We start from the raw sequence: 22,846 nt of genomic DNA, 5'->3' as shown, positions 1-22,846 counted from the left end.
TCTTTTGGGATCTATTCCCTCTCACAGCCTGTTATCCCTTCTCGCTGTGTGCTGGGTTTCTGGCGTGCGTGGGTTTCTAGTGCTTCAAGTCGAGCTTCCACCTGGGCTAGTCGGGGTCGTGGTCGGCCGGTGTGCTGGGTTTCTGGCGTGCAAGGGTTCCCGGTGCTTCGCCAGTGAATTTGCCGAAGATGGGTTTCCGACTGATGTGCTGGGTTCAACCGAACTCCATCCTACTTGTCTAAGTTTTTTAATTAATAAAACACCAATTTTACGTGGAATCTTAGGTGTCTAAGTTTTTTAATTAATAAAATGTAACATGGACTCCACCTCAATTTATAAGCCTTCCTTTATAAAGGTTTGTAAGTACATGTATCATTTTTCTTTGTATATTAAGTCAGCTACACGGATGGATGATGCACTTTTTTATCTTTTAATCTATATGCTGTCAAAAATAAAATTGCTACAAAATTACATTAACAGCAATTAGTTATTGCCCGTCCCGTCGAAAGTTCAACCGTTAACCTTATTCGCTGTAGCCTAAAAGGCGTAGCCCAGATACATGCTAACAGATCTGACCTTTCCCGGGATCGGGAGATTGAGTCGGACAGTGGGGCCCTAATACTGCCTCATGCAGACCATCAACTTCGCTTAATAAAAATTTAAAGTCAGCACCATCCAACGGTCAATATTATTTCAACAGTCGTCGGCGGCCACTGACTATATAGCTAACCATGACGCCTTATGCGGATGCGTAGCAGCACAACCCCGTTCCCCCTCCTTCAACGACCCGAGCACGCACCAAGCCCTGTGGAAATTTTTGCTGTAGAAAGTAGAAACACACAGAGATCTAGCTCAAGAGCTTCCTCAATTTTCCAATGGCAACGGACAGAGAGAGAGATTAAGGTTTGGATCAATCAATCTGATATATATATATATATATATAGAGAGAGAGAGAGAGAGAGAGAGAGAGAGATGGACGTGGAGAGGTCGTCGCTGTGTAATTGCGCGGTGAACTTTCTGTTGGAGGAGAGGTACTTGTTGACGGCATTCGAGCTGCTCCACGAGCTCCTCGACGATGGCCGAGACGCCCAGGCGATTCGCCTCAAGGAATTCTTTTCCAATCCCTCTCAGTTCCCTCCCGACCAGATCTCTCGCTTCAACTCTCTACGAGGTTCTCTCTCTCTCTCTCTCTCTCTCTCTCTCTCTCTCTCACTCACTCTCTCTCTCTCTCTAATTCAACGAGGATTGGTTTAATTGGGGTCTCCATTTTTTAGAATAGATTTGGAAGCTTGAGAGACTTTGATTTAATTGTAGTTCAATATGTTGATAATGGTTCCTGTGTTACTGAGTTACTGGTAGGTTTTTCGATTCTATTAGAAAATTTGGAGGTCAATTTTTTGTATGGAGATTCGGAGAATCACAAAGGATCAGGTTTCTCCTAAACAAATGCATGCCATTTTTCAAGTCAAATTGCGGCATTGAGAAATTTTTGATACGGTAAACGTTTCCAGTTCTTGACGTTAATTATGATGTTCAGAAACATTATAAAAATGATCAATCAAGAAACAGCTATTGCTCCATTTCGTTGCCGAGGAAGGCAATGAGACTGAGAGCTTGGATCGTAGTTATTTGGTTCATTGCAGTGGGGGAGACGGAACCTATCAATTGATACTAAGAAGATTATTCAGCTTGGCTAAGGAGATCCTTTTAGTTACTCTCAATTGAAATTGCATAAAACATTCGACCCGATTATGATTTTTGTCTTCATTTTTCTGAGTCTCCAGACTCTCCAGATCTAGCGTATACAGAAGTTTACTAGAGGAACAGCGTGGTGTTTTCTTTAGGAGTCACGAAGAAACCCCGAAGTCAATGTATAGGAAGATTGTATTTATGTGAGTGAGATACGCATCTGCTGATGCATATTATCTGCCTATTGGTTTTGGCATATTTGACACTTTTTTATTGATGGCACCCTTATCAAATTTAGGTTCACATTTTGGCTAGCAACAACCAACAAAGAAAATAAGGAAAGAGAATAACTTTATCCTCTAGATCACTAAGATGTACTTACACTTCATCCTACAAAGTTAACGGCCTTCCAATTACAGTGCTGGTAGGAAATGTTGTGACATATTCTTTGAAGTATAGTAGGTGGAAACTTGAGAAATATATAATTGTAAAATGCATTGTGGTCAGAGGAGCTAGTAAGATTCTATGCCATGTCGTATCATGTCTTGTATATGTAGTAAATTTGTTAACTGCTTTAAAATGGGAAGACTTGCATGGTATTGTTTGATAATGCAGTAAAAACTGGTAAAAGAGTCAGATATCATGTTAGGTTTTACCTGATCATCAACCAGAAAAACGTTTAAGGCTGTGACTAACTTATTTCCTCCAACAAGAGCCTAACGTATTTCTAGGGCAGTGTCACTTACTAAGAAGAAAAGCGTAATTCATTGTTTTATGCAGTTTTCTGCAACCCAGAAGCACAACTGTAATGGAGGGTCTTCACATTTCCAGTAATTGTTTTTTCAAAGAGCCTAAGCTAAATCTTAAAGGATTTATTAAAGAAAAAATGAATAGATACACAGGATGAGTATAATTTATCCTCTCAAGAAGCTTAAACCAAAAAAAATCAAGAGAGCAATGGACTCCAAGAAAGAATCACATTTTATGCTGCCTAAAGCATGCGGCCATCAAATAATGAACACAGGAAAATGGCTTGGAGTGAATTTGCATACGGCTCAATGTTTTTAAAGTATGATTATCCCTGCCCCTCCAGGTTGTCCTCATGAACAAAAAGGAATATGATTGGTGTAATACATTAATGTGTGTTCCACCTTTGAATCATTTGTTTCTCAGTGTTCGTTGCTGATACCATTAGTTAATTTGTTGGAATATTTAATCACGCTTTTCATGCCTTTTCTTGGTCTTGTTGAAAGTTAAAATTTGGTGATGCAAATGAATGGACCTTTAGATGATTCTGTTCCCTGCCTGAATCACTAATTGAAATTCCAAATTTAATTTTACATTTCTTCGTTGAATTCCGAACATGACTGTTTCTCTTCTTTTCCTCTTTCATTATTGAAATGCAGTTGCTGACCCTCAGAGTTTGCTAGAAGAGAAAGAAGCAATAGAAGAAAAATTAGCAATCAGTGAGTATGAGCTTCGTTTAGCCCAAGAGGACATCTTGAAATATAAGGCTGAATTACAGAAGAAAGCAGAGATACCTCTGGATGAATTGAGCGGTAATTTCTCATGTCTACATGATGTTTTAAAATGATGTTCTTTCGAATGTTTCAGAGAGATCTGTCTGTATTATGTTCAATTATATGGTTTGTCATGATAATATCCCACATGTACACCGCACTCTATCTGAAAGAGTCCATGATTTTTAGTTTTTTAATCAATGAAGCCATATGTTCATGATGAGCTAACAAACATATCTAGGTGCATCAGTTTTGACTTTATTGCATAAAATAGTAAGGACGCTTCTTTCTCTGTTCTTCTTGTAAATTGCAATGAAGAAATTGACAACTATGCTTGTATTTAAATACTGGAATCCAATTTTTCTTCACTGTGCTACACAAGGTACTGGACACTGATACCCATGTTTGCGTCCTTATTACCATCAGGTGACAGTTGTTTTTGTCTAACCCCAATAAAGCAACTGTTAAATAGTGGACATATTGAAGATCTACAGTGTGAACGCAATCCTCCTAAATAGTCAATTGCTAAACTACTGTCATTTACTTATCAATTTTTTTTTTTTTTACTTATCAAAAACTACTGTCATTTTAACAATTCTTTCTATCTTGGATATTTTTGCAGATTCAAATATAAATGTTTCTGTAAATAATGGACCAGAATTTCAATGGAAAAAGAGAAATTCTTCCTTCTCTGATTTGGGTCCTTTGAAGGATAATGAACGTCGAGATCTTAATTGTGCTGTAAAGGAATATTTGCTTATAGCAGGGTATCCGCTCACTGCAATGACATTTTATGAAGAGGTATGCAAGACTATTAACATTGATTATCTCTGCTTTTGTGCTCTCTCCTTTGTTCAGTTTGCTTCTGGAAAGGATGACTTCTTTCTTATTGACATATGCACTTGTATTTTCTTTTTCCTAGTTGTTTTCTTCTAATTTCCTTAACTTTTCTTATCAACCTATTTCAATCACCATTAGAATTAAGAAGATTGAAACAATCAAATGCAATGTATTTACAGTCTTGCCGTCTAACCAGAGAAAACATATGCATTACCTATGTATGCTTGTGCATGTGTGTTTTTGCTTCTTGTTTTTTTACCTGGAACATGCTATGTTCGTAGTCGTGATACAGGTACAGAGATGTGGTGTGCTTGTATTCCCTATTATGGGGCTAGGCTTATAAGGTTCAAAATTATAATTTCTCCCAGCGTCCTTTCCCTGTCCTCAAAGTTTCTATCATTCATTTCTCTCCATAAACACCAAAAGAGACACGTAGGCACCATTTTTCACATCGCAACACTCCTTGGCCTGCCAAAGAGGACCACCAACTGTCATACAGTTCAACAACACGTCTATGCATAACTTAGGCACCATTTTTTAATCACGAAAATGCCCTCAAATGAAAAAAAAAAATAATAATAACAATAAAAAATAAAATTAGGAAACACTCACCCTTTCCACCCCCCAGGGGTGACTCGACCACTCCCTATGGGTGGTCCTTTTTGCTTCTTCTTTTTTCGAATTTTTTAATTTGAGTTTTTTTTTTTTCTAAAATATATATATATATATATATATATATATATATATATATATATATATGTAAATTTATTTTCTAAACTTAGGTTATTTTAGTCATTTCACATCTAAAAAAAGCACGTGTATGGCATGTGACCAATATTCTGTACCTTTTAACAATCTTGGCTTACGGAAGGGCTTTTTTGCCGATGTTTGGTAGTTGGAGGGGGTTGAGTGTGACAATTGATAGTTCATAGGGGTAATGTGTAAATAAGTGGTAGTTGAAGGGCTTAAGTGTAATTAACCCGTATTTTAATGTTGATTGGAGTCACAGTAAAGTCTTGGTACATTATAATAAATTTAAAGAAAATAAAAGGAGCATTTGAAAATGTTCATATGTGGTTTGCAGCTGCTGATTGCATTAAAGATGGCACTGGAAACTATATCATATGTTAATTTCTGACTTGTTTGTTGCCACATTGCAGATATAAAACCTCTAATCATGTCATACGTGTATGATTGTCACTTAATCGTAGGGTGGGCAATTCGGGTTGGCGCGCTGGGTTCGGATCAACCCAGCAACCTGATTAGGCAAACCCAAACCTGACACGAATATTAATCGGGTTGAAACCCGTAACCTGAACACAACACGATTCAACAAGCGGGTCATGTTAACCCGACACGATCCGAATTTTTTAAAGATTTTTCCAAGGCAGAATTGTGTTTACTTTTATGTTTTCTTGGTGATGAATTTTGTGTATATGACCCTAAGCTTGTTATGCTGGAAAGTCCGTAAATTTATACACTTTTAAGGAAATGAATTTAGGGTTCCAGTTTTACACTTTTACTATTCTGATTTTTTTTTTTTAAAATAATAATAATAATAATAAGTAAACTGGTCAACCCATCAACTCGTTTAGCCTAAATTCTAACTCTTTAATTTCGTGTCGTGTTCGTGTTAGGTTCAGGGGTTTTGTCAAAATTGCCAACCCTACTTAATCGTGCATCTAATCTTAAAATTATTATCATAACCTGTCAATATTTTCACTTCAGGTCACAGATCAGAACCTAGAGGTTTGGCAGAATACACCTGCATGTGTACCAGATGCCTTGCGACATTATTATTATCAGTACCTTTCGTCCACTACAGAGGCTGCTGAGGTATGAGACATTTAGGCAAGTCACTTCTTATGTACTTTCAAAGAGATTCTAATAGACATCTGTAGCCCTTTGCATTGTTTAAATTCATTGCATTTCACCAAGCTCCACCAGACTTGTTGAATGATCATCACCTTTGCAATCCACTTTGGCTTTCTTATGGGCGATCTCTAGTGTGCTCGATAAACATTATGTTACTAACCAGAGTATAAATAGGTTAATGTATGAACTTGAACTTTTGATCATTGCAATTTTGATTAATAAAACAGTGTCGCATTGCACATATGAAGACATTTCCTATCTGCATTCTTCATTTGTTTAGACATAAGAATGGAGCTGTTGACCTGAAAGTGCTCAGATACATCAATGTATCAATTGGCATTGACCATTGTGGTTCGATATATCTGTCAAGATTTGGATATGTAATCTGGTAAATCACCATTCCTAAAACTGGCATTCTTTCATTAGATTGGTAATATGCTAATTGTGATCTACATCCTTGGAGTTATCGCAGTCTTATCCTTAAGAGTTGTGAATTTTGTCCGTGTTTTCATTGCTATTTATTTTGCCAATATGCCGTTGTGCAGAGTGGTTTTTCTTCTTTTCTAAATTTTCCTTTGATTGAGACATTATGGTGAAAGATACTCTATCCCTATGTTGTAAATACTTAGGTTGCATCATCTGATGTATCTTGAAGCTCTTCCTATTTTTGGTTTGCTCTGAACTGTGGATAGATGACAGTGCACCTTGTGCTGCAGGAGAAAATTGCCATGCTTCGAGAAAATGAGTCATTGCTAAAAGAAAATGAGAGGCTTAATCATGAAAAGGAGTTGTTATTAAAGAACAGAGACTTGGCTGATGGTCAAATAAGTGCATTAACTAAATCCTTAGAAGCACTTCAGAAGGATCTCAAAGACAAAGAGAACCTGGTACTTCTCCCTCACTGCACTAAATTCTTAGGACAGCTGTGAAAACAATAGTGATACTCAACTACATGAGAGGATAATTTGATGATTCTGTAACTTTCAGGTACATGATTTGAAGCAGTCCTTGGAGCACAAGCGGAAGGAATTGAATGATTGCAGAGCTGAAATCACTGCACTGAAAATGCACATAGAAGGATCTCATTGGGGACGGAATTTAATAGCTGGTGATGTTGATCATGTGCAATCCCAGCCTTTGGAAAAATACAAGGAAGAAATAATATCACTGCAGATGGAAATAGAAAGTTTGAAAGCGAAAAACATTAGTTCTGATTCTGTAAATTCCATTGATTCTGAGAAAGAATCTGCACAGACAGAAGAGAAAGTTGTTGAGATACTTGAAGATAAAAGCATCATATCTCATCCAGGTGATGCATCATCCGGAGTTGTGGACAATAAAGTTGCTCAATTACAGGCTACTCAAATTTTGGATGACAACATGGATAAATCTGAGGAAGTTTCACAAGAGTTTCTAATGAGTCCGTCAGATGATAATGATGATTTGGAAAACATTGAAAATGTTTCCAAACAAAATGGTGAACCACTATCAGAAGAAAGCAGGCTACTTCTAAAATCAGACAATTCATCTGGTCAAGCTGTTCCTGAAAATACGGCAAGTTCATTTTACTCTAGTATGAGAACATTATATAGTCTTTCCCATATGGCTCAGCCAGAAACTTCTGCAGGGATTTGGGGTGGGTTCTTATTGTATCAATGTCACAGTGCAATCTTAATGTTCTTGATGGGACCCTCCATTTAAATACAAAACTTCCTAAATTCAATTTCAAAAATTTGAATCTGCGTCGCTCCCTTATCTCCCCAAAAAATGAAAAGAAGAATTTTACACATGCTTGTATGGTGGAATTTTATTGTACTCCGTATCTGACATTTATTATACTTTGACAGGGCATAGGAACCATACAGATCTTGGCAGATGCCTTGCCTAAGATTGTACCTTACGTCTTGATCAACCATCGTGAGGTTGGCTTTTAAGCAATTTATTTGAACTTAGAATTTATCTATGTATTTTTCTAATGAATTGTTCTATTTATAATGTATTGGTGTTATTTATCTACAGGAACTTCTTCCACTGATAATGTGTGCAATTGAACGCCATCCAGATAGCAGCACAAGGGATTCCTTGACCCACACATTGTTTAATTTAATAAAACGCCCAGATGAGCAACAGAGACGAATTATAATGGATGTAGGTTATTGCTTGAGGAATTAAATTTGTGTTGTAAGTCAGATATACAGTTAAAAGCATGATGTTTAATCTGTTCAACTCTGTTTCAGGCATGTGTTGACCTTGCTAAGAATGTTGGAGAGATGAGAACAGAAACAGAATTGCTTCCCCAGTGCTGGGAACAAGTATGTTTTTCCTTCTCGGTGAATAGATCTTAGTTTACAAATTCTGTTGCTTTTACCTCAAGAAATAGTTATTCATTCTTTTCTTTCATGATTTCAGATAAATCACATGTATGAGGAGCGTAGGTTGCTTGTTGCTCAATCATGTGGAGAGCTTGCAGAATTTGTCCGGCCTGAGATTCGTGATTCTCTTATTTTGTCTATTGTGCAACAACTGATAGAAGATTCTGCAACTGTTGTCCGGGAAGCTGCTGCTCATAATCTCGCTTTGCTGCTTCCGCACTTTCCGAATGTGGATAAATATTTCAAGGTCAGCCTCACTAAATATGCTTCGAGGCAGTCATGGAGAAGAATTCTGACTTGACAGAATTGGCTGCAATGTAAGCTCTAGAACAGGTTGATGACACACGGTCTAGGGAATGGAGCCTTTTCCCCTTAACATAATACAATGCCTTACAAGAGAAAGACGCTATAAATTGAAAAGGAAAAAAAAGAAAAAAAGAAAAAAAAAAAAGAGTTTCTCCAATAATTTATTTTGTTTGTTGATAGGTGGAGGAGCTCATGTTCCAATTGGTCTGTGATCCTTCTGGAGTAGTAGTGGAAACTACGCTCAAAGAACTACTTCCTGCAGTAATAAATTGGGGAAGCAAATTAGACCATGTTTTAAGAGTTTTACTTTCTCATATTGTGAGCGCTGCTCAGGTATGCTTCTTTCTTACCATTTCTTACTTGTTAGTGAGGACTCTTTCATTTGTGCTTTATAAAACCTTTTCTCCTGTATTTGCCTAATGTTGCAGCGCTGTCCACCTCTTTCGGGGGTTGAAGGGTCTGTGGAATCCCATCTTCGTGTTTTGGGAGAAAGAGAGCGCTGGAATATTGATGTTTTACTAAGAGCATTGACAGAATTGCTTCCGTATATGTGCCAGAAAGCACATGAGACATGCCCATTTTCTTCTATTCCTGAAACAACAGGAACAGCATTTTCAACCTCCTTGATTGAATTGTATGCAGAGTAAGATCCGCCCCTTTTATTGATTACTTATCAAAAAAAAAAAAAGGTCCGCCCTTTTATTTGTTTTATAATTACATTTTTGTGTTCAGTTGTTACATTACCTTTTCTCTGGAGATAATATCATTAATTCATTTGATAGTCTTCCTTTGGTCATATTTGGTTCTGAGTTATTTTAATATATGACTAGGGGACATGTTGAATGGCCTGCATTCGAATGGATGCATGTTGACTGCTTTCCAGACTTGATTAAACTAGCATGCTTGTTACCTCAGAAAGAAGATAATTTACGAAATCGAACTACTAAGGTATCAATCTGTACCCTTTAAGGCTGTTCATGTTTACGATTTGTCTGAATGATGAGAGTAGTGCTCTTCCAGTTTTTATTAATCTATATATTGGTAATGCAGTTTTTGTTGGCTCTATCTGAACAATTTGGGGATTCTTATCTCACACACATAATGCTGCCTGTATTTTTGGTAGCAGTTGGGGATAATGGTGATTTGACATTTTTCCCTTCCAGCATCCAATCAAGAATAAAGGGTAATGGATCTTAACACATTACTGTTCTTTCACATCATTATGAGATCTTTGACTGTTGCTTGATTACAGGTTTGAGACCAAGAACTGCAGTGGCCGAGAAACTCGCTATTATGTGTGTCCTACCACTACTCTTAGCAGGTGTTTTGGCTGCTCCTAACAAGCATGGGCAATTAGCAGAGTACTTAAGAAAGCTGTTAGTTGAAGGTAGCATGGAGGAAAGTATGCCAACAAAGCGCAATGAGATTGTCAATGCTGTCCGTTTCCTTTGGTTCGTATATCAAAATCGCTTCATAACGAAATGTCTGTAATTCATTGTGTGAGTGATAGGTCTTTTCCATAATGCAGCACATTTGAAGAACATCACGGTATGATATTTAACATTCTATGGGAAATGGTTGTGAGCTCCAACGTGAATATGAAAATCAGTGCTGCCAATCTGTTGAAAGGCATTGTAAGTGTACCGACTTTATGAATTCAAAACATCCAGTTGCATCTGACATTAAGATTGAGACTTTTATAATTACATATGTTTAATAGGTGCCGTATGTTGATGCAAAAGTTGCTTCTGCTCACATTTTGCCTGCCCTAGTTACTCTGGGCTCTGACCAAAACCTAAATGTGAAGTATGCAAGCATTGATGCGTTTGGAGCTGTGGCCCAGCATTTTAGAAATGATATGGTATCATTCTTTTTTGGCTCTTCAATTGACATTGGCCTTGTTAATGGAGCAGTTTTAATGCATGTGGCTGATCAAACTTCGATATTCCTAGATTGTCGATAAGATACATGTACAAATGGATGCTTTTCTTGAAGATGGATCTCATGAAGCTACTATTGCTGTAGTTCGTGCACTGGTGGTTGCTGTACCACATACGACAGAAAGATTACGAGATTATATCCTCAACCTTCTTCCTTTAGAAGAAGATTATTCTTTAGACTTCTCATTTGATGTTTTCAACTAGATGCATAATTTTCCTAGTTTGCTCCTAATATCAAGTCACCAGATTACGGTGTTTGTTTCTTTAACATGATATACATCTTTTGTCCAAGATTTTCCAACTCTCAGCCATGCCAAATTCTGCAAGTGATGTCCTGCGTCGCCGTGAGAAAGCAAATGCATTTTGTGAGGCAATCCGTGCTCTGGATGCTACAGGTTTGCTTCTTTTTTCTTTTTCATTTTTAGTTTCTTTCTTTTTTTGGGAAGACCAACATTTATATTCTTCTTATATCCTTTACCTTCACCACTTTGAAGTATATTGCCAGTCATGAACTTTAACTCAAGGTTGATTGCACATGATATTGAGTTATATGCTCTAGTGATGTGGTGTCTCCGTTGAATTTGGTTGAGTCTCTATGTTTTGTTTATGATTAATGCTATTTAGTAGACTGTTATATGACTGCCATATAACTGGAATGATAAGGCAGTGAAAATCAGCCATTTTTTTATTTCTTACAAGTGATGATCCAATGCCTGATTTTCACTGCCACATCGTAAAGTTGTATGACAGTCGTATAAGAGTCTACTAAAAAACATTACTCTTTGTTTATTTATATGATTCTGTTGGATGTTTCGGCAAATACTTAGTCAAAAATATCACAGAACTTGTATTGTTTCTATTTAGTATGGAAATGACTGGTTCATTTAAAATTTTGGGACAGATCACAGATGTTTGTTTGTAGTATATGCAATCTAATAAAATGTCATAAGTTTCTCAGATCTTTGCCTAAATGGTCTACAATCTGACCCAGAACCATTATATGTGGTTGTCCGTTAGCTTTTTGTGGACTATCCGTTTGAGAATAAGTGGCTAAGACATGGACCACATATGAGAAGGTGGTCTGTGGGGTCCACAAAAGAAAATTCATTTGGTAAAGTTTTTGAAAAGCAAAAAACTGCTAAGTTTTTTCCTAAATTTTGTTTAAAAAGAAAAAGAAAAGGATTTTATCTGATAAAAATAAGCACTTTTTTCTTTTTTCCTGATTTTTTTTTTCTTTTTTTTAGGAGTATTTCTGTCATTTTGGATTGCAAAAGGGGAACATTGCAACTTCAATGGTAGATTTCTTTTTTTTTTGGGGGGGGAGGGCGGCGTACAAGATAGTCTCCGCACCTAAAAAAATGAGCATGTGTTTTCAAACGATGGTGTGAAAAGAGTTTTGTGGTTTATTTTGAAAAGTGTATTACTTGTGGGGGCTACATCCGAAAACCCATTTGGATAATTGATTTTTGAGAAAGAATAATATTAGAAACTAAATTTTTATCCTACAATTATTCAATAGGAATAATGCTAGAATTCCCTTTTGTATCCATCCGAAAATGAGGTGGCTTTAAAATCACCATTGGGCTTGTGATTTATCACTATTTAATTTTGATCAAATGGTAATTTTAAAAGTCACTTTATTTTTAGAAGGGCGCAAGAATGACACACGAGGGACTTCTAGAATTACTCATCTTACAGTGCTTATGTGATAGTCCCAAACAACTATTGGATTAGTTCTTGTTAAAAACATAATAAATAAATAAATAAATAAATAAATCCAATGGTTAGTTGAGACTGTCACATTAGCATTATAGGATAAAAATTAATATCTAGCATTTCTATTTGAGAAATGTTTTCAGCGCCTGAAAATTGATAAGTGATTTTGATAATTCTCATGGCAGTCTTATTTGGGTAATGAGTGAGTAGTATTTTTCTTTTCCAGATGTTTTTGTCAGTGGCAGTTGATGTATTATTTGTAATTAATTGTATAATCTCAACAACTTCAAATGCTATGTCTGATGCTGAATTTCATCTTTGCTTGAGATGCAGATCTCCCAGCGACTAGTGTTAGAGACTTCCTCCTACCTGCCGTTCAGAACCTGTTAAAAGACTCGGATGCGCTTGATCCAGCACACAAGGAAGCCCTTGAAATCATAATGAAGGAAAGATCAGGTGGAACTCTGGAGACGATCAGTAAGGTAATGAATGCCCATCTTGGCCTTGCCTCATCAGTGAGCAGTTTCTTTGGTGAGGGTGGGCTGTTGGGCAAGAAAGAAAGTGCAGAGCCACCGCAAGAGCCAGTTGAGTCCCCAAAGCTGATGTCACCATTGCCAGTAGAGGACACTAGATTCAGGCGTATCATGAGGGGCAATTTCACTGACGTGCTTAGGGCCAAAGTAAAGAGCCAAGAGGAAACTCAGAACCAATGAAATTTCCCTATCAATGGTCCAGGGAGATTTTTTTTTTTTCTCTAATCTCCTAATACGTCAGGTGACGTGGTTTTTCTACCCATTGTACGAGGTCGTGATTGACCGAAGACAGTAACGTTTTATTCTTTTACTGGTTTCGTTGAGGGACAGCAAGGGACCGGTAGATTGTATGCTGCAATTTTGATCTTTTGGTTGCGTATATAGCACAAAATCATATGAACTTGTCCAGTCTTCAGCATGCACGTCTATGCTGTTCTGATTTTACGCTTGTTGGCCTTACCATAAACTCAGTATTCTTATGCGTTCAGTTTATACAAGCAGATTTCTTTCATTTCTTATATTTCCAACTTAAAACTCCTTTTTCTGTTGGTTTGTTCTTCTTTTCAAATAAAACAAATCTCCAAGAATTCAAAGATGAAAAATTTCTTGAAAGATAAATGTTTGGTTTTCATCTTTTTTCTATCTCCGTACAAGAAATGTGAAAATCCACTTTGAATTAGTGAGATCGAGACCCCGTATAGGTCTATAAATTTAATTGTAAATTTGTAAAAAAGATAGACAAGATATACATAAAAAATAAATGTGTAATAGCCGGGGGCTGAGGGAGGGGGTCGAGAGGGGTCAAATGCCCCCCCCCCCCCCCCCCCCCCCCCCCACCCCTCTCATTTCTCAAAAAATTTTCCTACTCTTGAAATTTTTTGTTCGAAAGTCTTAGTTGCCCTCTAAAAAGCTCATCAAAGGACAAATATTTTTCAAAATGATCAAGCCTCATGAGTCACACTACATTCTGCCATTTTTCACTAGTTTTTTAATCTAAAACCAGTTACCAGCAAGCCAAAGGTTCAAGAAGAAGAGGTTGTAGACGACATAGTTTTTCTTTTGATATGAACTCACTGTTTTGTTAAAAACAAAACATTGAAACTTGAAAGACTCGAAGAAGGACACGCGCGTCTTTAAAAGACTTGTCAAAACGTTGAAAGACTAAAAAAAAAAAAAAAAAATTGCACTGTTGGTCCTTGTGGTATGCCATAATTATTTTTCACTCTCTATGGTTTAAAAAATTCATGGAAAGTTCTCGTGGTATGTAATAATTACAAATCGATCTCTGGCGTCGAATTCTGTTAAAATTTTTAACAGATTCCGTCAAATGCCACGTCAGCAACACATGTCGCCAATAAGATGGCGGCACGTGTCCATCTTAATAAAAAAATATAAATTTATTAAAAAATAAATAAAAATACTTATTTTTTAAAAAAAAAAAATAAGAAAAAATTCAAAAAAAAAAAACTGAAAGGGTGGCCTGGCCGCCCCAAGTGGCCAGGTTCGGGCCACCCCCTGTGGCTTGGGGGTGGCCGCGCGCCACCCCTTGCGGCCACCCCCAAAAGGATGGCCTAGCCACCCATTCAGCTTTTTTTTTTTTTTTGTTTTTTTTTTAATTTTTTTTTTAATTTTATTTTTTTTAAAAAAAAGTATTTTTATTTATTTTTTAATAAATTTATATTTTTTTATTAAGATGGACACGTGTCGCCATCTTCACTGACGTGGCATTTGACAGAATCTGTAAAAAAATTTAACAGAATTTGACGTCAGAAATCGATTTGTAATTATTGCATACTACGAGGGCCTCCCATGAACTTTTTAAACCATAGGAAGTAAAAAATAATTATGACATACTACATGGACCAACAGTACAATTTTTCATTAAAAAAAAAAAAAAAAAAAAAACACTTTTAAAAGACTTGTCTTTTAAGACTTAGAAAACACGTCACTCACTGTAGTACTTTTATTCCTTCAAAAGTATTGACTAAAAAATTGTTTAAAAAATCCTTCTTCAAACTTGTTTAAAAAATTACCAGATCAATAAATCACAAAATGGAAGTAACAATTTTTTATTGGGAGGTGCAGGGGAAAAGAAAAAACGAAAAGTTTACATTTATTTTAATGATTTCTCTTCCTTGGAATTTTTTTTGTACATAGTCAGATTTTAATACTGATTTATTTTTAAGTATATTTTTCAATAAAAAACTGTTCTTGTAAGTTTTTATATTTACATTTAAATATTGTTAAATATTTTAATTATATGAAATATGAAAACTTGTGGAGAAAAACTGAATAAATTAACATTAGATGTGACAAAATAAATTATAAGTTACACTTATATGTTTTAAATAATAATTAAATTTTGTTGAATTATTTATTTATTTCTTTAGTTATATTTTTAATATTTTAATTAATTTTAGTTTTCAATATTGCCTTCTGCAAAGTAAAATCCTAACTCCGCCACTAATAACTGCTATCTTCTTGAAAACATCTCCATATAGTATTGGTATGTGTTTCGTGTAGTGTCAATTACTGTAATGATTTTCAACATGATATTCTATCCCAATATATACGTTAAAGATTTTCACCAAAGTCAAACTTTCACAAGGCAAGAAACCTGTATTTGATTTCTATATTGATTTGGTGTTTTCACCAATTCTTGGAACTAGTAAGACATTCTCGATAATTTAAATAATTTTCTTGCCTTGAGTCTATTGGCAAACCTTAAGTCTTTTGGCCAAACTCTTAACAATAAATTTATAAGATATATGTCTAAATCAATCGCTCTAGCAAACAGGATTATAGATCTTTGAAATCGAGAAAATTATGGCAAGTGTCAAAAAAGAAAGAATCACTTTAAAAAATAGATGGGATAATAAATAGGTTCAAGTGTCATGTCTCAATTTAAAAATAATAATTAAAAAAAAAAAAAAAACTCTTTGGTTTTCAATAATTGGTAATTCATGATATTTGAAATAGCTGAGTTCAAATTAAAAAGGGAAAAGGCAAAATTATTTAGGTTGTAATATCTATGGGAACAGCTAAGATACATCATATACTAAACTAATTAATCACATTGCCTACCAAAATAAATGAAGGTCTGTATGAAAAAAAAAAAAAAAAAAAAAGAAAAAGAAAAATTGATGTCAAAACAAACAGAGAAACAAAGATTGTCAAGAATTACCTGCTCTTATTTATATTTGAAATTTTTATATTTGGTTTGGACTGGAGGACCGTAAAACAAAAATTAAAAGATACGACTGTCAAGAATGGGATTCGAACCCATGCCCTTTCGGACCAGTACCTGAAACTGGCGCCTTAGACCAACTCGGCCATCTTGACTACATGCTGAGATTATCCTTCATTATTTTTTATTTACTAGAAATCTATTTCCGTGCACACGCTAACCGTGCTCACCAAATCTAGGGTGCAGAGTGCAGCTGTCCTTTTATTACACGCTGGACAGTGGATGGTAGATGGTAGCGTTTGCCTTGATTCTGGTTGATTGAGGAGAGAATTTTATTACACACTAGGCATAAATTTTTTACAAATTAGCTTGTGAAAAATATCGTAAAAGTGATATGTGTTCTTTGGTATATGAGAAGTACATGTTATTTTAATAGCATTAATAAAAAAAAAACGTGTGATTCTCACATACTTAAAGGACACATGTTACGTACTCTTACGTATGAATTGTAAGAAATTTTTTGCAAACCGATTTGTAAAAAATTTATATCCGAAAAGGAATAGTTTTACAAACGACATAAATTTTCTATAAACATGCGAGAAGTTCATACTACTAAAATAATATGTAATTCTTACATGTTAAGAGACATAAATTACTTTTACATGTGGGGTGTAAGATGTTTCTTATAAACAATTTACTGTCATTCCCTTCGTGAAGAGATTTTGTTAGTCGTCCTGACGTCCTGCTTACATATTTCACAACGTGATGATCAGCTGACAGATGTGTTTGCAAGCCGGCCCTCGGCAGTGTTGCCAAAACAAGCTTCATCCTCACTTCACCGAAGCACGCATTCTTCATTCAACTGCTGACCTGTTTTTTCGTACCCATTATCTTCCATATCCTGGCTCCTGGTTATTACCGTTGAAAATGGCATATGGAGTTTAAAAAAAAAAAAAAATTAAAAAAAAATAAATAAATGAGAGATAAAGTAGAGTCAAAATTCGAACTCAAAATTGTTTTAATATTATTATGATAAATTATTATTTATTTCAAAAACTTAAGTCAATAAAAAATTGTGAATTTAATCACTTAACTATTATTTCAACATTTATTAAAATTAAATCCAAAATTGAAAATCACAAGCAGCAATAGGGGTCATAGAATGCAGCTTTGATTTATCAATATCCAATACCCATTGCCCTTTCATTATTATTATTATTATTATTATTATTATGAATGAGTTTGGAACTGATGTTTTTAAGTTTCATTCACTCTTTCCATGATCTATGACTTAGGAAAAGAAACAAAGAATTAAGAATAATCTGATGTCAATAAGTATTATAAAGTTAGATAGTGAAATTAAAGCTGTGGGTCGTCTGGGCATATACCATTCGAATTCGGTCATGATCATAATCAATGCTGGGGGCTAGTAGTTGGGGGGGAGAACGATAATGCTGATTGTTACCTCTAAAGGGACAAATACAACGACACAATTCTCTGAATAATCAACAAAACAAAAAGTGAAAATTAATGCCCTCCTCAAATTCGTAATTTTGATAAAAATGTAAAAGGAATTGAAGTTTTGAATGATTCTTTCGAGACTCATTTTTCTCTTTCACACACTTCTTCCGATCTTTTTCTTGCAATTGTAAGTGAAAAAATATATATGCTCAAATATGCTGGAAAGAAAAAAAAAATGGAAAAATAGTGTAATAATTAAGTTCATAACATTGGAGTGGTTCGGCTGGCCACTTCCAGACACAAATCATTAAAGACATACAATCACTTATCGTTTACAATTATAGTTTCTAACCGTTAATCGTACCGCCATAAATGATTATTGTATCTATTTAATTTGTATATTCTAACATGCGACTTGTCATATATAATTGAAGAGAGATGCTAATTTGTCTATACGACTATAACTAGTTAACCCTCTGTCTTGAAGTGGCAAAATAATTTTTAGTATGAATGAAACATTAATGGAAGCGGACTAACATGACATTTGGAACCCACCACATCCAACTACATTTTTTTTTTTTTTTTAACAAATAGGATTATGCCATCATATATTACCGAATAAAGTCCTAGGGCAAAGACAAAAACAAGAGGTTTAAAACCTCAAATACCTTAAGCCAGATAAGTCTGATTTGAAAAAGCAACCTGAACAAAACAAAATTGTTACAGGGACAATAATGAGCCACTCTTTATATTTAAAGCACAACTCATAAATAGAAGAGGGCAGATCTAGCCCCTAGGCCAACAAATAGTCCAGTAACTTTTAAGCATTACAAAGGCAAACTGTGAAAAAACACAAAAAAAAAAAACGAAAGAAAACACCCTAAACCAAAAGTTCAAATCGGGACCGGCCGGCGTCGGGTGGCGACAGCGCGTGTACCACACTGGCCACCACCGGAGACCTCCTAGCAAAAATCCTCTAGAAGACCTCGGATCCACAGAAAAACCCCCAACCTCGCCTTGGAAGACAAGCTGTGACCCACACGCGCCGGTCCAGGGAGAGACTTCCCTGGCCCGTGTAGGCCACGCGCAGAGGAACAAAACTCTCTCTAGGGCCGGCACTTTGTCTTGCACAAAAAAAAAACCACGTAATGTTTAAATATGTGAGCTATACTTCCGTCAATCAAGAGGAGGACGAGGGATGGGGATCTCTCCATTTCATTTATGGTACAAATTAAATTTTATTAAAATTTAACGGTATATATAATCATATTATTTAAAATTTTAAATGACGTACGGTACGACTATCTAATATACAATAAAACAAAAACAAAATTTGGTTTATAAAGTAGATTTTCAAATTTTCACTTAAAATGGAAGTGAGCTATGAGCATATAGCTAGCTATAAGTATACTTTACTATGCAATTTTTAATCTAGCTAACATCCAAGGAAGATACCAATCAATTCAACTATAAAGCCTCGTGGCCTTTAAATGCCCACCAAAGACTTCGAGCAACAAGGAAACGGACTAATGCGACATTTGAGACCCAAATGTCCATCTATCTTAAATTGGATTACAACGTGGGCAGGTCTAAAGTGGTGATTCAAGTGGTTGTTAATTTCTTATACGATTTGCGAATTCGATAAAAATTTAACACGAAATTAGCAGGTTAGGGTTAAGAGGTTTGATCATTTTAATTAAATGAGCCGAGTTAAAATTGACTTATATAATTTTATATTCGAGTCTTGACACAATTTAAATCCGCGATATTTAGAATTAACAATTTTTCTATTTCTTCCCTTATCTGCTTGAGTGGTGGTTGGTTGTTGAGTTTTCTGAGCCGAAGAGCAAAGGTTAGGTTGGTTGTGAAAACAAAGATTTCAACAGGTTTGCAAACATGATATGGTCAATGTCCAGATCTTTCTTCATCATTCGATGACTTCAAGTCATTGCTTGATCATGAAGAATGCTAGAATAATATTGTTTATGAATTTCGACAAAAACAAAGAATTTCAAATGTATCGTGATTACAGGAAAAAGATAATGCGCACACTCTAATGAACCATTTTTAATAGAATGCAACATGGTCTTGCTCCGTATCTCTAACATTAAAAACAAGTACAAACCGGTTTCTACTTGTATTCTAGAATACGAGGAGGGTAGAAATTTCTTACAAATCGATTTTTAAGAAATTTTGTACAATTCACATATAAGATTGTCACGTACGTGTTCATTAGCATGTGAAAATCACACGTTGTTTTATAAACATGTGTGAATAACATTAATAAAAAAAAAAAAAAAATAAACATGTGCTTCTTACATGTATAAAGAACATATGTGACACATGTCATTCTTATAAATAAATTATATGAAATTTCTTACAAACTGATTTATAAGAAATTTTTATCTCAAAAACAAAACAAAAATTAAGAAAATAATAATAATAATAAAAACAAATTAAGCAAATAATAATAATAAAAATTGAGGGGCAAGTGGAAAGAGGATGATTCGTCAAGCCCACTGCCCACTGCCCACTCCACTCCCATCTAGTATGTATTAAAGAAAGATAATGCGTTTAAATTGTAAGAGCATTCACACTGGATTATGAAATTTTTTTTGCATCCGAACAAACATAGCATTAAATTGATTTACTTTTCTTCTTCAGTCATTTTCTCATTTTTTTTAAATTATTATGGTTAGATCTGCGTGACATTTGAACGTTCCTGATTTAGGAGTTAGAATTCAATAGACACGTGTTAGCGTTTGATGAACTCGGCCCAAATAAGGTGGGACCAACCTAGTAAATATCTAGGCGTTGGACTGGTGTAGTCGGTAGACGCTCTTATATATATATTCGTTGTGTGGGAGGCCTTTGGTCACATGTACCACCCTTATTGCTCTCTTTCATAGACGACAAATTTATTTGAGGATGAAGAAGTTTTCTTGTACGGCACTTTGGTGGGTGGTGGTGGTAGCTATGCTTCTATGCGAAGCACCACTGACGGCAAACGCAGTGACTTGCAATCCCACAGAGTTGAGCCCATGCTCATCGGCGATCTCGTCGTCGGCACCGCCGTCTAGCGCTTGTTGCGGGAAGTTGAAGGAACAGAAGCCATGCCTCTGTGGGTACATCAAAAATCCAAACCTCAAGCAGTATGTTAATTCTCCTGGTGCCAAAAAGGTTGCTCAGGCTTGTGGTGTTACCATCCCTAGTTGTACTTAGCTGAAAATTATCTATAATTCTCGGTTAAAACAAGAAGTATCACTATAGTGAATAATGCAGTTCAGGAGAACTGGCAAAATGAATGATGAATGCATTCCTCTTTGTATGATTTTATCTATATGTACGTGTAATGAATAATTTTCTGCAATGAATGTTGCTTTATTGAACATGGGTCTCTCTCTTTCTCCAGAAGCTGATCATATACCCTGAAATGAATTTGATAATTTTCTTCTAATTTTCTCCATATCCACCTTTCATATTTTCGGAATCTTGTTAAGTTTATCCCCAGTACGTGATGAGAGAGCAAGTGGTTGACATAGAGACCCGAGCCATGCATAATTCTAGCTTCACCATCTTAATTGCCATGTGCTAATTAAGGCGGTCTTTAGCTAGCTTTAATATTTTTTAAAAATAAAATAAAAAAAAATAAAGTAAAAGTAACCAAAGGAAAGGATTTATTTACGAATTTAACCGTAAAAATTGTCGCGCATAGGCAAAGATAGTTATGAATTGTGTTTTGGAGTGACAATGTATCATATCTTGTTGACATAATGGGAGAAAATTAAAATCCATGCAATTCGATCAGTATAACGATCAGGAAAAAGTATTAGTCACAGTGCTATTATCTTAAAAGATTAGTCAATTTACCGATTGATAGGAGAAAGACATATGTAGGTAAATTAGTATAAGGGTTGGTAAAAGCATTTTCAGGATTTCAAGAGATATTATAATTTCTTTTAAATCATTTATAAAGCTTATATTTGGTAGGACTTAGCATTATGGGTAGCTCAAGCCTTAGGCGGTCACTGCCCCCCATTAAATAAGGCTCCCAATTAATAATTATATAATATTTTTTAAAAAAAAAACTTAAGGCTCTAATATAGTAAAAAGTTAATAATTACTCTCTAATTAAGGCCCTTAATTAATAATTATACAATAAAAGTTCTTCCAAAAAAACATTTTAAGACTATAATATGGTAAAAAGTTAATAAGTACTTTCTAATTAAAGCCCTCAATTAATAATTATACAGTAAAGGCTAGTTTCTTCCTAAAAAACATTTTAAGACTGTAATATGGTAAAAAGTTAATAAATACTCTCTATTTAAGGCCCCTAATTAATAATTGCACAATAGAAGTTATTTCCGAAAAAGTAAATAAAAATAAGACTCTAATATGGTAAAAATTTAATAAATAGTTTCTAATTAAGGCCTTCAATTATGATAAAAGTAATTAAAAATTAAAAGTCTCATTATTCATATTCACGAAAAATCTCAACATCCCTAAATTCTTGTAAATTCCAACTTATTTACTCTTTTGAAAAGCCCCATTTTTTTATTCTCATGATTCATGAAAGGTCCAAAGAGAATAATTTTTTCTCCAACGTTTTTTTGAATTAAATGCTTAGAAGAATATGAAGTCTTAAAAGTGCATAAATTGTCATTGTTTACGTTATGCATAATCGATAGCCTTACACCATCGGTGAGTCTTCAACCTCCAACATTTTCTCTCTTTTTTTTTTTTTTTTTTTTTTTCGCATTATATTCCATTACAAATCACTCTTTATATAATTTATTCTCATTTTTCTCTTTATTGTTTATTTAAGTCTTATTATTTCTTGTCCTTAAATCAAATCATAAGTCATTCTATATCTAATAAGTTATAATAATAATAGAAAGTTTTAAAATACATTTTACAAATAGAAGAAAGTGTCTAACTGGCATATTAAATAAAAAAAATAATGTAAACATTAAAATAAATTTAATTAATATTTAAATATAAAAAATGCATTACTTAAATTTGTCGCTTTAGGTCTCAAAATCTATCACGCCGGCAATGCTTAACACTTACAAGTATTTTTATAAACCACTCACTTTTCACTACAAAAAACCTTACAATTGGCCGCGTGTCTACAGTACCTGTTACTGTAAACACGCGTCCAATTAGCCACGTGTATATAGTACACGTGGCTAGAGGTATGCGCATCACAGTTGGCCGCCTGTAATTAATCCACGCGGCCAATTGGACACGTGTAATTTAAACACGCGTCCAATTGGACACGTGTATAAAATAAACGTGTCCAGTTGGCTGCGTGGATTAATTACACGCGGCCATATGTTGCCACGTGTAATAAGTACACGTGGCCAAATGTGAATTTTTTTTTTTCCAAATATATATTAAAAACGAA

At 34.9% G+C, this 22,846-nt stretch overlaps 1 protein-coding gene and 1 non-coding gene across 2 annotated transcripts; one reads left to right on the top strand and one right to left on the bottom strand.

Annotated features, from left to right (window-relative positions):
* Window positions 1–774: 774 nt before the first annotated feature.
* LOC133859309 (uncharacterized) lies at window positions 775–13,206 on the top strand. Its single transcript, XM_062294670.1, has 20 exons — window positions 775–1,171; window positions 3,096–3,248; window positions 3,832–4,010; window positions 5,778–5,885; window positions 6,641–6,811; window positions 6,912–7,478; window positions 7,772–7,846; window positions 7,944–8,072; window positions 8,162–8,236; window positions 8,334–8,543; window positions 8,783–8,935; window positions 9,031–9,245; window positions 9,433–9,550; window positions 9,653–9,785; window positions 9,855–10,053; window positions 10,131–10,236; window positions 10,323–10,463; window positions 10,555–10,680; window positions 10,823–10,937; window positions 12,592–13,206. Exons 1-20 carry the CDS (start codon window positions 973–975, stop codon window positions 12,969–12,971), a joined length of 3,552 nt encoding a protein of 1,183 aa, XP_062150654.1. The 5' UTR covers window positions 775–972; the 3' UTR covers window positions 12,972–13,206.
* A 2,846-nt stretch (window positions 13,207–16,052) lies between these two features.
* Window positions 16,053–16,133, bottom strand: TRNAL-CAG (transfer RNA leucine (anticodon CAG)). Its single transcript has one exon. It is a non-coding gene; the product is annotated as a tRNA-Leu (tRNA).
* Between the last annotated feature and the right edge of the window lie 6,713 nt (window positions 16,134–22,846).

This window comes from Alnus glutinosa, chromosome 2 (genome assembly GCF_958979055.1).
Source record: "Alnus glutinosa chromosome 2, dhAlnGlut1.1, whole genome shotgun sequence".
Classification (NCBI taxonomy): domain Eukaryota; kingdom Viridiplantae; phylum Streptophyta; class Magnoliopsida; order Fagales; family Betulaceae; genus Alnus; species Alnus glutinosa.
The sequence above is the reverse complement of the archived record's forward strand: the minus strand, read 5'-3'. Positions and strand labels throughout refer to the sequence as shown.